A 15,330-nucleotide genomic window follows, 5' to 3' on the forward strand; every position below is an offset into this window, starting at 1 on the left:
AGCACTTTTTCTTTCAACATATTGAAAAAATAACGACATTTAAACAGGATGAAAACAGTGTGTGTGTAATGGTGTGTGGTGGTAGAGAGGGATAACAAACACATATCTTCTCACTGCCCCCAACAGTTCTATTTTCTTCCTACTATAGAAGATAAAACTTTAATGTATAAATCAACAAACACATTATAATTCCTGCACTATATTCAAAGCTGTATTTAATTTTTACTCACATTCAGACTTTTAAAATTTTCCATGACAGAATATAACCAAACCATACATTTTCAATCAATCAATCGACTAGACTTCATTTTTACACAAATTGACATTCTACCAATGCACCACCAAGTGCTTTTACACAACAAAAGCAATAACGCACCTGGAGTAAAAACCCTATTAACAGGAACTGAGGAGATGCCTACATTTGAAATGAGGAAGTGCCAGAGCCAGATAAACAAAAGGAAAAAAAGATAAAAACGATACAGATAACAAAAATAATATCACACTACAAGAGACAAGAAAAGGATAAAACTATGATTAAGATAAACAAATAATAAAAAAGGTAAAAGAGAGCAGTGAGAAAAAAACTGAGATTAAAATAGTAGGGTATTAAAGGGAAAACAATTCCGGGAAAGTAAATAAATAAGTAACTTAGGGAATATGCCTGAACAAAAAAAAATCATATTTTAATTTAAAACTCACTATAGCTTTATAGTGATGTTAAGTGGTGAAAATGTATATTATATGAATGTATGCTGATTTTAAGTTATGTAAAACAAAATGGAATTATGCTCAACAAAGTTCTTATATTCCAGAATCCATGCATTGCGACGTGAACGCCTCATTTTACCGGTTCGACTTAAATGACGTCACCATCATAATTAACGCACTGTGCTGCGGGCTTCATTCAGATTACACTAATCAGCATTAAAAAAAAAACTTTTTAAAACTTTGATTAAGATAAACAAATGTTTAAAAAAGCTAAAAGAGAAGAGTGAGAAAAACCACAGATTTTTAAAAAAGTCGAGTATTAAAGGGAAAACAACTCCTTTACGTGGTGAAAATGTACAAGATATGAATGTATGCTACTATCATGTTACATAAAACAGAATTAAATTAAACTTTCAACAAAGTTTGTATATTCCACAATCCATGCATTGCGACGTGAACGCCTCACTTCATCTGCAAAAAAAGTACAAAATATGAATGTATGCTCCTATTGTGTTATATAAAACAGAATTGAATTATACTCAACAAAGTTTGTATATTCCAGAATCCACGTGAACGCCTCATTTTAACCCACTTAATTAGACTGAAATGACGTCACAAGAAAACACTGCGCTGGGTCAACCAATCAGCGCGAAAAGAAACAACAAACTTTTTTCTTTCTTTTAAATATATATTTTTAATAATCAATCGAACTGTGGAAGTTTCCGCCCATGCGTAAAAGTCGCCCCCCCCTCCTCCCGCTCCACCCGGCCCGGGGGCCGAGCGGAGTTCCCTTCCTCCCCCTTGCGGAGCGTCCTGTCACTGGTGGAAAATGGCTGCTCGGAGCGGCTCCCCCGAGCTCGCAGAGAAGTGAGAAGGAGGAGAAAAAAGAAAAGAAAAGTCTCCGCGCGTTTTCACCAAACAACAGCAACAGGCGGCGGGACGCGCGCGGACACCGACGATGACTCGCTGGGTGCCCACCAAGAAGGAGAAGTACGGCGTCGGTACGTGAGAAAGAACTTCACATGCTCCATCGCTAGCTCGCCTCCTAGCTCCTCTCTCTCTCTCTCTCTCTCCCTGTGTCTCTCTGTGTCTCTCTGTCTCTCCCTGTGTCTCTCTCTCTCTCTCTCCCTCTCCCCCTGTGTCTCTCTGTGTCTCTCTCTCTCTCTCTCTCTCCCTGTGTCTCTCTGTGTGTCTCTCTCTCTCTCTCCCTCCCTGTGTCTCTCTGTGTCTCTCTCTCTCTCCTGTGTCTCTCTGTGTCTCTCTCTCTCTCTCTCTCTCTCCCTGTGTCTCTCTCTCTCAGATTTGCGCTAAAAGTTTGGGTAGCGTCGTTGTTGGGAAAAAAACCCAAACGTCTCATTTGCGTCGTGTGTGAATTTGCCTGTTGAGTGAGCGAATCTTAAACTGCGAGGAGCCGAGTTTGCGTGAAATGCAAAACAAGGAATGTGTGTCCTTTTGTGAGGAAGAGGGCCGTGTGTGTGTGTGTGTGTGTGTGTGTGTGGGAATTGTTCGAGGCGCGCCTAGTCGCAGCGCAGTTTCCTGTGTTGTGTTGTGGGCCCTCCGCTGCGGACCGACTCGGGACTTTGTAGCAGTTTGCAACTGTTGTTGGTTGTTTTGTGTCTCACGCGAGGAAAGTCGTCGTTGTTGTTGTTGTTGTTGTTGTTGTTGTCGTCGTCGTCGGTGGTGTTTTGTGTGCAACTTCCTGCAGCGCTTTGAAACCAGGCGTCCTGAGCACACACTGCCCCCTTGAAGCTTCCAGCCTCCCTCCCTCAGGAGAGGAGTTATCAAGATTGAACATTACACACACACACACACACACACACACACACACACACACACACACACACACACACACACACACACACACACACACACACACACACGTCTCTCTATATTTGTGAGGACCCCCCAATTGACATAATGCATTCCCTAGCCCCTTACCCTAACCTTACCCATCACAACTAAATGCCTAACCCTAATCTAATCCTAACCCTAATCTAATCCTAACCCTAACACCAAGTCTAAACCCTCAAACAGCCCCTTGAAGTTGTGATATGTCCTCACAACGATGGTGTAGAGCCAAAATTGATGCTCTCAACTATAGAAAGACACACACACACACACACACACACACACACACACACACACACACACACACAGGGTTTGACTGATATATGACCAGACTCTGTGTTCTGCCATAGAACTGACATGAATATTATAAATACACTTTGTTTAGGGGCTTGTTTTTGGCTACTTGTCTTACTCCTATAACAGTTATGTCAAGTAAGTTTGTACTGTGACAACATCCTTTTTGTCTCCCACCGTGAATAAACCATTTTTAATTTGAAGCAACATCCAAAATCACCAATTGAACCAAAGGGTTTCATTTGTTTACATTTCCGTCCCAGTGCGACAGATTTATTGGTTGTCGGATGAAAAATCGACTGATATGAATCTTTCGCAGACACATCGTTGAGTTATGCAAACTTTTCTTTCACAGATTAAACACTGCAGAATAGATTTGCATTCATGTTTTCACTTTACTTTTAAAGAAATCATGTTAATTTTTTGATTCAAGGTCTATATATTTTTGGGGTCAGCCAAACATTGCTAAAAATTGGGTTTCCATAGGTTTTCGTTTGTTTACAATTCGTTGCCCGGCGAACAGATTTATCTTATCGCTATTGCCGTTTAAATTTGCCGATATCCAAACTTTTATTTTACAGAATAGACACTGCATTTTGAACATTTTATGTTCTTAATTCAACTAGTGTATATCTGGTTTTATTTGCAATTTTCTTTTTGTTCTAATAGTTATATACAATGTAGTTTATAGTTAAACTTTAGAATATCAAGCCTCAATTGTATTTCTTCGTCATATTATGGGAATCCTTGCCAATTTCATTTTTGAATATACAACGGTATCAGAAATTCTTAACTCCTTAATATCTGTATCCGCCCTCAAAAATCAATGTGGTTGGGCTCTAATGCTTTTAGCATTAGATGTCAGATAACCCCCTAACCCTTTTTTGAATAACTTTCCATAGCTGTTTATACAGCAGATCCTACGTTTGATTATAATAATGATTGTTTTTCTTTATTTCTTTTAATGTTAGTTGACTACCTGTATGTGTCCAGAACAACCTCATGAACCACCCTGACAAAGGCAAGAAATCTAAAACCTAATTTTCTCGTGGAACCCCCGACAACATCCTGGTTCTGTTCAGTCTGTGATGGAGCGAATTGCACGTGTTTTTCCAGAAGAATCTGGTCTCACGACAACACATTGTTATTTTTTGATCACACACACACACACACACACACACACACACACACACACACACACACACACACACACACACACACACACACACACACACACACACACACAGCATCACCACCACATGTATACACCCTTTTTTTTTTTTTTTTAGCTCCATCCATTGGAGAGACTGAGAGGTTTACAGCTGTGTGCGGGATGCTGTTGTCGACTGATGGTCGAACTCAGCAGGTTTAAACCAAAGCTTCGATTGGCATCTCGGACTGCAGCTTCCAAATGAGCTCTGCTGTTTTCAGTCCAGTCCGTGCTGCAATGCGAGCCGGCGATTCCCTTTTGTTGTCTCTTCGGTTTGCTGCGACTCATATCGGAGTGCGTGTGCGCTGTGCATGAGCGGGGGGAAAAAGTAGACTAGTGTGATGCTAATGACTGCTCGGCTATAGACCCAAAAATCCATGAGATGTTGAAAGTTGAGGTTCTTATAGAAAAATTCTCACAGGATTATCTGAACACTAGAGCGGATGAGTCATTAGTAGGAAGAGAGGCAGCTGCCACATCACTGCGGCAGAGGATCGCCCCTTTAGTCTCTTCACAGCAGTATTAATAATACTGTAATAAGTTGAAAACCGGAAACAACAGATCTGTGCACAATGAAGGGTTTTTTCGTTGTCTCTTCTTCGTCGTTGTCCGTGGCGTGTTGTAGTCCTCCGCTGGTTGTGACCCTCTTCCGCGTGGCAGGCGAGGGCCTCGCCAGCTGATTGGCTTCAGCAAGAGACGATGCGTTTTTTACCCATGAGCCAGCCTGGTTGGTTGTACTGTAAGTGAAAGCTTTATGTGACTTTCACACCTACCTCGGTTTGAAAGTTCCCTTGCACCAAGGTCTGGACTGACGGACCAAAGTTTAGTCCGACAAAGACGTGGTGTCAGTCCGAATCAGAATCTGGCTTCATTCTTGTACCCGCGCTCACAGCATAAAGAAAGGAGCAAGGCTATGCGTTCGTTAAAGAAATGCTAAAATCGAATCGCTCATGACCTCAAGCTAATTTCATTACACAGCTCCTTTTCTTGTCAAATACCAGCCGGTCTGGCATAAATCAGAGGGATCAGGAGTTTGAAAGCCTTGTTATTCTTGTGGCATCTCCTAAATGATTTAACAGAGCTTCGGGGAAATTCTTTTTATTTTTTTGCTGTCTCTAGGTTCTGTGATGAAGTAAATCAGAAATACTATTTGATGCTAATTTCAAGTGTTGTCTCATTAATTCACTTTGATCGGGACGTTGCCGTTCCTCGAGAGAGACTCCAGAGGGCTGTGGTTCTAGAAAGCCAACCAGGAAACGCTGAGCAACGGGACTATTTACTGGACCCACACATCGCTGTTGACGTGGTGTCATGAGAAATGTTTTCCGACCCTTGATGATCTAACACGTTAAATGTCTACATAGACTTTTTTTTCCCCCCATAGCTTGCAGTTGCAGGTTTGGTTGGTGAGGAAGAGTTGCTCCCCGTAGGCCAGATCACTGTCAAGCATCTCATCCAAGGGGACAATCGAACACGCACTACGCCTGATTCGCTCTGAACGACAGTTCTTCTGTGGCTTTTGAAATCATACTTTTAGACTGGTGTGTGGCAGACTGCGGGACATCGGGACTGACAACCCCAGACTGTTCTCATTTGGAACAGGTTAGCGGTGAGTGACACATTGGGAGCAGAGAAATAGAGGCGCAGTCGCCTCGGCTCCACACTGAGGCCATAAGTAATTTGTGAAGCCCCCGCCCTGCACCCAAGAAAACCCTCTCCCACCCACAAGTGCAGTAAGCTAACAAGGATGGTTGCAATTAAAACACAGTCTCGGTTACCACATAAATTCTAACCATGTGTTTTAAATCCCCTTGCCAGCTCTTAAACCGTTAAAACCATTTGGTGTGAAATACGGGAGAGTGAAATTCGAGTCATTCCTTTTTAATCAGTTTAATTCTTGTTTTTTTTATTTTTATATGTTGGTTGTTTTCATTCAGAAAATGTCTGAGACACAATAACTATGGAAAGGGAAAAAAAGTGTGGCTCATGTCGTCGCTGCACGCCCTGCCAGACATGGCGGCTATTAATTCTGACATAACACAAGTACTATTTTCTTCACCGTGGAGTTTTACAACAGGACACTTGATTTTTTTTCTGCCTATGTTAAAATTTTGCCCATAGGAAAAAAGAAAAGCTGAGCCGACAAAATTGGAGAAGGGAGTGTTTATTGCTAGGTTGAAATAAAGGGGCTGATTATTGGAAGGAGCCAGGAGAAGGAAAGGAGGTGCTGTGGAGTTTTCTCGTCATGAGGGTAACAACATTTTATCTCTGTTTGGTCTGTGTTACAGCCAAGTGGGGTTTATGATCAACACAGCTCCTTCCTTTGCTCGTAAATAAACTGTGCAAACAGAAATTGATGTCATCATATTAAAGAACGCATTCATGTTTTTCCCCCGCACTTTGTGTTTTAATATATAAAGTGCATATTATTTATTTAACAATTCGCCCGCTGTCACGAATAGAATATAATTCTCTGGGGAAACTCGGAAATGCCCTGATCGCATACTCTTCATTGTCTCATTGGACCAAAAACTTTGGCCATCATCCTCCTCCTCTGTCGGCGGAGGTCAGTATGACTTTGCTATTATTCATTCCGAAAGGGAATTTTATATCAACTATGGGCTGTTCTGCTTGGTGAGGCAATTCTAATGGTACAGCTCCCAGTGGCTTGCCGTTAGACGGCGGCTAAGACAAATGACAGCTGGCCTGTTTAATCAGCGCGCAGCTAAGTGGTTCCACGCTGCTCCTCCTTGGCTCGCCACTGAGACGAAGTTGGAACACGTCTACGTCTTGTTTTAAGTATCATCTGAAAGTTTGGGGCGAAAGGCAGGTGGGTGGGCTGAAGCAGTTGTGAACAATTTAACCAAATGTGTGTATATTTGAGTGAATTTGTCTCTCAAGCTGTTGGCTCGATTTTCCTGTTGGCATGAACTCATCTGACCCGGATCTCCTTTTGCGTAGGTCATATGTAAAGGGCAAAGTCTTTTCGTGTCATGTTCATTTTTAACAACAAATAATGGTGCAGTTCAACAAGAATTTGTAACCGTGAAGTTTAAATGTTTTCAGTTTTTGCATCAGTGGAGCTGCTTCGACGACAAGGAGCAAGTCAATCTGGAAAACACTTAAAAATGATTGTCGCGAGTCAGAAATGAGTCAGCATCCTGCGAAATGACCATTTCTACCCCTTGTAAGGACTTTTTTGTCCTCCTTCTTGGTCTCAGCTGTTTATGGTTATTCTGCAACCTCTTGAGAGAGTCGGTGCTCAGTGCTGACGGGCGTTGTCATCCGTGGACCTACAGTGAGGTCCAAAAGGCTGAGTCCAATCCCAGACACTTGATCCCACTGTTTTTGTAAGATGTTTCTCTCCATCAAAGGATACATATAAGGTCACCTAAGACAGGTACTTTAAAAGCAAACCTTTTACTTAAATTCAGTTAATATGTGCCAAATCAATGGCACGAAAGCCAAAAAATGGGGTGGGTGGGTTGGAACCTCCTTGATCAATACGATGAACCTTGACGTTCCTTCTTGGCAGTTTGTGGGACATAAAGTAGTAAGGACACACTAACACACGCCTAGGTTGATGTACGAGACTGTGTGTGTGTGTCTGTTTGTGCGCGTGCGCGTGCGCGTGCGCGTGCGCGTGCGCGTGCGTGTGTGTGTGTGTGTGTGTGTGTGTGTTTGCGTGTGTGTGTTGGTGTGTTTGCGTGTGTGTGACTGATGTGGGTTGGCCCCGCTGCTCGGCCTCAGCGGCAGGCGCTCTTCAGTACGGTCAGTATTGATCGTGGTCAGGCCAAGCAGCTTGTGCATTGTCTGAAAAAAGAGTCCTGCTGTGCAGCTAATGCTAGCTTGACAGATGGCTAATGGTGTGTAGCATGTCAATGTGAAACAAAGGTCACCGATGTGGACATGTGTTATTACATAATTCAGACTGGTTCATACTAATGAACGTCAGCTTAGTTTAATATCATAAGAGTTTAATCCACGACGACGGTCACCTAATTGCCTAATTCATCGTTTCCCGTTAATTATGGGACTGGGCCAATTAATGGGCGGCCTCGTCACAATTTTAATAATGAACAGAAGAAATGTTTACCCTTCTCATAACATAACAACTAAAAACGGTCGCTAATGTGTTGTAAGTTGTAGCTCTGTCGTAAAGCCGTGCAGACTAGCTCAGTGATTCACTCACCCCCTTGTCCTGCTTTCACTCGTTCTGAAGAAGAAAAGAAAAAACACATTAATGGGTAAAAAGAAAAACCAAGAATATTTTCTGGTTGAAAAAAGCTCTAAGATGGTGTTTCCCTCAGGAAGTTGTTCAGTCGAGATGGTAAACCACCCTGACTTGAAGCATCTTGTCTTGTGAGTAGGGATGAAATGGTTGCTGACAGTATTACTGTTTCATATTTTAAGTGTCGTTAAAACAGTTTGATTTAAAAACTGCTTCGTCAAATGCTGTCCAGCATCAGCTGAAGTTGGCAACAGCCTCCCAGACGCAGGTGCAGCATGCAACATGGGATCATGTTTCTTCATTGAAGACACTGACAGTCCTTTGGAGACCCCCCCCCCAACATTCTGTAGAATGGTCATATTCTTACGTTTTATGGGAGTCCCGGGGGAAACTTGAACTCAAACGGTCACCTTGTTCTGCTGAACAAGCAGAAAGAAAACCCCGCTGTGAAAGGGGACGACGCTTCCATTGCAAGTCATATTAACTTTTAGCTCTGTGCTCCATGTGGGGACTTCAGAATGGGGGGGGAAATATATCATCAGCAATGAAAACTGAAGCTTTCAGTGTTACTCTTGTAAAAAAAACTACTACTCGTTTTGCTGTTGCATGCGTGGTGTATCGGTGGACTCTTTTCACCCATTGCATGGAAAAAGATGTCATTAAGATGCCCTACCTGAACACATTTTATTCATTTTTTAACCTGACAGACGTTAAATTGGTTGTAGATGTTTTTTTCAGCAGGAGAAAGGTTAATTTCCCGCCGCCCCCTACATTGGAGACATGAGCTCCAGTCAGAGTAAACAGCCATAATTTCTTTGTGGACACAAAGTTTAATGAAAGAACCGACAGTGAATATGAGGCTGCCAACCCCATCTGCACTGAGCCTTCTTAACAACCCTCCAGCTGACTGCTCCGGCCGCGGCTTTATTCTCACTCTGGAGTGATGAGCTTTGCAGCTGAGCTGAGGCAGCGCCTGGCTGCTCGTGGGTGAGATGACACTGGACGACCTGTCTGACTGTGTGGGTCAAGCATCGGCTAAAAGGACCAGACTCGCTTCCCAAGTACCCTAGGAGACGGGGGCTCTGGCTGTGAGCTGTCAGCAGGTGCTACTTGAGGTGTATGCATAACTCAGAGAGTGCCAATGGCGTCAACAACGCAACGCTGCTATCAAAAAGTCTCATGAGCCAGAGCACATTCTCCACTGAACATATTTATTTAGCCTAAGTAAACTTCCCCAGAGTTATGTTTTCCACTCATTTATACCGAATTCATTTCGAGTCTTTTTAATCCCAGATGCTCGGATTCATGCTTAGCAGAAAACACATCTCCGAAGCTATTCAGGATATAAAAATGTCAACATTAATATCAGCCCCAGTCCATATTAATGTTGCATGCGTCACCTTTAAAATGTCTCATGGGCTTCTTTTTTCGTGCAGGACGTGTAATGGAGGTGTCAGTCATTGATTGTGGTCACAGATGGGCTTGGGATTGCCACGTGCAGCCAGAGACGGCCTTTCAGTAGGTTGGCATTTGATGAAATGGCCGTTTGTTGTGTGTGTGTGTGTGTGTGTTTGTGTTTGTGTGTTAGTGTGTGTGTGCGTGCCTAAATACTTGATAAAGTCACAGCCTTGCAGCTCTGGTGTATGTGTGTGTGTGTGGGCCCTGGAGGCAGTTTTGGATTTCAGTGAGTGGCAGCTCTACTCTGTGATCAACCTTTAGGGATTTCGATGAAGTTGTCTCACCGCTGTAGCTGACTCCTCACTCTCCTTTTGTTTAAAAAAAATAAATAAAAAATACGAAGAAGAAAGACATTCCTTGATCATGACTGGGCCAAAAATATTCACTTGACGCACGAAGACAATAAAAGAACTGTCATGTGTAATATTTACAAAATACACAGCTAGCCCTAAACAGACTGATAATTCTATGATTCACTTTTGTTATATTTATCACACGGTGTACTGAGGTGTAGGCCTGCACCCAAATAAATCTATATAATATTATTTCTTATTCATTTCATTCGGTTAAACCTTGATTAGACATGTCATATTTTGGTGTGTTATGTATTTTATACCGTATACATGGACCATGATTCAGTCCCAAGCGTATAGTTATTGACGGTGGTTGAACATGCAAAACTTGATCGGCCGAAACGCTGCAGCCGTGCTTCAGAAGTGGTAGTTAAAAATACCTTTCCCGCTTCTGAAACCACCAGTCATTCGTGAAACCACCGGCACAACCTCTAAGCAGCTATGTAACCCATTGATACTGAAAGTAAACACACAAAGAAGGCTCAGCAAACATAGCAACGGAACGAGCTACACTATAAATACATTATTAGACGCAGCACACTGTTTGGTTCTTGCCGCAAATTGCCAATTGTTTCAGAGAGCTCACATCTGGCCTCTGCTACTCAATTAAGTTATTAAATGAAACGACTGATGAGGTCAGTTGAGGTGTGAAATAGTATTATGCAGTACAATGAAGCCATGGTGCAAAACACTAAAGCTGCTTTCAGACATGATCTCCAGAATATGTCTGCAAACTCTGGAAAAAAATGTGGTTCTGGCCACTTAACGGAGTTTGCTGCATGTCGAACAAAGCAGGAGATCGAGTCAGACGCGTTCACACCAACAGGAACATTTCCAGTAAAAATTCTGAATGCATTTTTTTGGATCAATCATCAAAACGCCCTCTCCCTCCCGTGAATCTTCCTGCTACGTTGTCAGGAAACTTTTGTAGTAGGCTGACAAGAAAATGTCCAGAGCAACAGCACATACAGCTCCTCTGGAAATGTTTCAGGAAAGTCTGCACTTCAGTGCATGTCTGAAGGCATCCTCAGTTGGAGACTTGTGTGTTGAATGTTGTGCAAAAAGGTTTTTGTACCATTAGGAACCTGCGGCAAGGCAAATATAGTATACATCCTGTATATGTAGTTGCCTATACACAACGCGGCCACAGCGTTTGCGGCGCCCCTCTGATGCATTTCATTTAATGTTTCAAATAATGATGCCGTCAGTGGCAGGTACACTGTGCATCCTTTTTAAAAAGTACTTTAAAATGACTTTAAAGCTGTCAGTGGTAGTTCATTCCAACAGTTGAGGGAGTTTAGGGCCAAATGAATGGTAAGATCACTGTTTACTCTGGGTGACTAAACTAGTTGTCCCACATGGCAAAGGGGGTTCAGTGGATTATCCTGGAAGTTAAGTGCCCTCATCTGTTCAGGCAATTTAACACTGCTGAGGTAGAGCAGCAGGTATACTTGGCTAAAACAATTCTGTTAAATTGGAGCCAAGTGTTGCCGTTGCAGCCTCTGCTGTATCTGCTCATTCGTCGATCGTCTTCCCATGTTTCGGGTTCACACTGTCAGACAGTTTGATGTTGGCAGTGGGTGACCTCAGGCGAACCCTTTCTACCTTTTTATCTCTGATCTTCCCGACGTTTTTCTTTTCTGCGGGTCATTTCAGAGCATCGGTGCCATGTTGCTCTCTCATCACCGACAGTGGGACGTCTTCTTCAGTGGAACACAACTTTCGCCACATGATCAGAAATAACCGCACAAAAGGACGGGTCCAAGGCGTTTGTTATGACGTGCGTCTGTTCTACTCTACTCGCACTAGATAGGTGCAGCGGACACCACCCGACGAAGGTCGAGTGCTTGTCAGTGAAGTCGCATCAAGGAGTTAAACTCGCTGAGTCAATCACAGAGTTTCTTCAAATATTTGAAGGTAATTATGCTCTCATTAGCATTCGTATCACAAGAGATGTAACACAGGGTGGGAAATAATTAGCTACTTTTTTGCAAAAGGCTAAGCTGTGTGGATTCTACCAGTTTATTTCCCCTTGCTGTGCATTTGTGTATTGACGGAAAGGAAAAAAAATAAGATGTGTTAAACAACAGATGCAGGCAATGATGGTATCACCGCGAATGAAATCCGAGAAAAAGGGTCCGTGAATATTGTTTTCAGGATTATTTTGAATTGTTCGCCTGCTGCACTGATAAGTCATAGAGGAAGTGTTTTTACCAAGCTCCTATTTGTTCTACGAGCCCATGAGATGTGTGTGCAAAGTGCAGAAGGGGTTTCCTTTGCAGAGCCAGTGGAGAGAAACTGTGTGAGAAAAGTCTCTGTGAAGAGCTCTGCTCGGCGCTCTGTAATAAGCCAGGTCCTGCCCTCTCTCCTCCCTCTTGTATTGGGAAGATGATTTTCAATTAAAGGAATAACTTGGCTTTGCAGAGGCAATGGAAGCATGGAGTCATCCGCCTGCGTTAGATGGTACCCAAAGGCCCATGTTGGAGCTGGGCGCACGGCAGGAAGTTCTGCCAAAAGGTATTACTGCTGTTGGCATCTAGAGCTGCTGTGTATCTGCACCTGCTCGTCCCGTTGCCTGACTCCTCTTCCAAACCCCAGACCTGCCCACTTTCTCTGCTGTGCACTGATAGAGTTTTGCAGTGTTCTGTTTCTCCATTTACCATTTTTTTTTAAATGAGGTATTGTTAATCTTTCCTGCATCGGTATTTCCTTCTGGTCGACTGGAAGACCGGAGGCCCCCTCCATCTATTGTGGTACAGTAATATCTCAAGTGGCATTTCCTGCCTGGTTCCAGTCAGAGGGAGGAGAAATCTGGTCCTGGGAGTGAGAGGAAGAGACCCTGGGCTTTCCTCTCTCGCAGCGCAGCTGCCGTCGTATTAATTTCAGGTTAATTACAGTAGCATTATCTCCGCTTTCCAGCTGCAGATAGAGCTAAAAGGCTGTTGTATGTAATTGGTTTAAGAGGAAAGAGGGTGATTGTTGTTGCTGTTTCACAATCCCTGGGTTCACTGTCTGCATTTGCCACTAAATAAGAACCATCAGGCTTCCGTGTGAATGCCTAAACCCTCTTAGTAAACCCTATTAGAGAGGGACTTTAAATTAATTATCATGTTTTCGCTGCCTTGCACGTCGCCGACAAAGCTCTCTCTCCATGTTACAAACTGTACGGCTGATTGTCTCCTTTCACTGAGCATGCTACTGACTTTTAAATGTGACGGAATGCATTGCGATATACCGGCCAAACTCATTGCTCAAGAGTAGAAAATTATGAGTGAAAATGGGAATTATTGTAATTTGACACTGCTTCAGTTATACTTAGACTGGTTCCTGAGTCATAGCCTACAAGCTTGAATGCTCTCAGCATTATTAGTATATTACTGATACTTTCGTGTTTACCTTTAGTCTTGCCAACTCTTTTGCTAAAAGGACACCTGAGTGTTGTTATGAACTGTGGGAGTTTATTTGTATAATCATCCCGGCTAATATGCTTAATGTTCATACTCGCATTGAGATGAGGAATTGGCAGCCTTGACAGACTTGCCACTTCCAGCAATTGCCACTTGATATTTAACCATAAATTTCATTATAAATAACTTAAAAAAGAAAACACAAATGAATATATAGAACATGTATTGAGATAATAAATTATTTTTTAATGTAAAATGTAAACAAAAATGCTCACATTTCCTGGATTGTTTATTCTGTAAAATTACAGTTTTCGTAGCAGGAAACAAAAGCGCTGATACCGACGCTGTGTGAAAAGGCTCAAATCGTTTTTTTTCTTTATATCAGCCAAATGATAAATTGGTCAGGTTCTTAGTCTTCAAATTTTCAACGTGTTTTCTGACATTTCATAAGTAATGTAGAACCTGAGTGATTAAACACGTATTAAAGAACGAGTTTGTTAGATCTAGTGGCATCTAATGGTGAGATTGCAGATAGCAACCAACTGAATTGGCCTCCCCTGACCCCTCAGTTAACTGGAAAGCATATGCATGCGTGCAAACGTGGGTATTGCAATTCACTTACCTGCAAAATGTGTTATGAGAAAAATTAAATTAATCAACAACAACAATCAGAACAATAGATCTGATGGATGCACGCAGAGTTTTGGTGACATTGAATGTATTCATATATTTAGTTTGACAGAAAAACTACAGCTACTTTTGTCCTTTGAGAGAATAGATTTTTTTTTCAAAGGATTTGATTGGCAGATTTGATACTGGATTTAGATCAGTTGACATGCTATTGAACTTTACTTCAGAGACATTGCTTTTCTCTAGTGTGCATCATTGTCAGTGTTGAGGGATTGCAACAGTGGAAACTGCTGGGTCCTTCTGTCCTCATCATCGCTGGACCGATGTTTCTCCCATTACCCTCACAACACTTGGCAGATCCCCGAAGAAAACCTGTCTGCTCTGCAGCAGAGCTCGTCGCAGTCGGCGGTGTCTCACCACAAGCAGGGCTCATCAAGAAAACACAGCAAACACCTGCAACAGTGGTTCACTCAGCTCACATTTGTCCCATACAAATGGCCGCACTGTACACCAGGAGGATTTTGAGTAGGCGTAGTCGAGTCGTGTCCTAATAGGCGCTGAAGGCTGAAGGCTTGTTTATAAAACATTGCCTTGGACATGAAGCACAAATCCAACCTCATGTAGTTTGCTCCTTTTAATCACAGCACCAGTCAAAACCTATGAGCACTATGTGAGACTTAAAAAATCACCGTCAAACCAGAAAGTTTTACCCACTACGATGAGGCGATCCTTCAGAATGAGAGTGCTCTCTGTTCCTATATCTTATACTTAAAATACACTACATATACACTTAGTCAGAAGCGTAATATAGTCATGTAGTCTTATGCTCCCAAGTATAAATGGGTATATCATTTTACGAGCGGATATCTTCATTCCGCTTGGGTTAGTCATTTACTATCGCATATATCCTTTAGAGAAAAGTGTGTGTGTGTGCGTGTGTGTGCAAGCAAAACCCTTCTCTGCTGACTCTTTCGTCTTGCCTCAGAGACCCACAGTGCCGCTGGAGTGTAATAAGCAACCTCAATTCAGTCCTGCTGCCTCACGTAAAGCACTGTATTAAATTCATATACCATCTCTCAGTATGACTGTATATTACAATGCACTATGCTTTTGTCATTCTCACTACGTGACAACACTCCCAGCCTTTTCCTGTCTGTCTCATATCTGACATATATTTTGTCCAGTGTTTCT

At 42.6% G+C, this 15,330-nt stretch overlaps 1 protein-coding gene across 2 annotated transcripts in view; it reads left to right on the forward strand.

The window, feature by feature from the left end:
• Positions 1-1,497: 1,497 nt before the first annotated feature.
• Positions 1,498-15,330, forward strand: part of dock1 (dedicator of cytokinesis 1) — a 156,985-nt gene continuing 143,152 nt past the window's right edge. For both annotated transcript variants that reach the window (XM_035613879.2, XM_035613880.2), the window contains exon 1: positions 1,498-1,709. In XM_035613879.2, coding sequence (XP_035469772.1) covers positions 1,667-1,709 — 43 coding nt within the window. In that variant the 5' untranslated portion in view covers positions 1,498-1,666. The remainder of the gene's footprint in view (positions 1,710-15,330) is intronic.

This window comes from Scophthalmus maximus, chromosome 16 (assembly GCF_022379125.1).
Source record: "Scophthalmus maximus strain ysfricsl-2021 chromosome 16, ASM2237912v1, whole genome shotgun sequence".
Lineage (NCBI taxonomy): Eukaryota > Metazoa > Chordata > Actinopteri > Pleuronectiformes > Scophthalmidae > Scophthalmus > Scophthalmus maximus.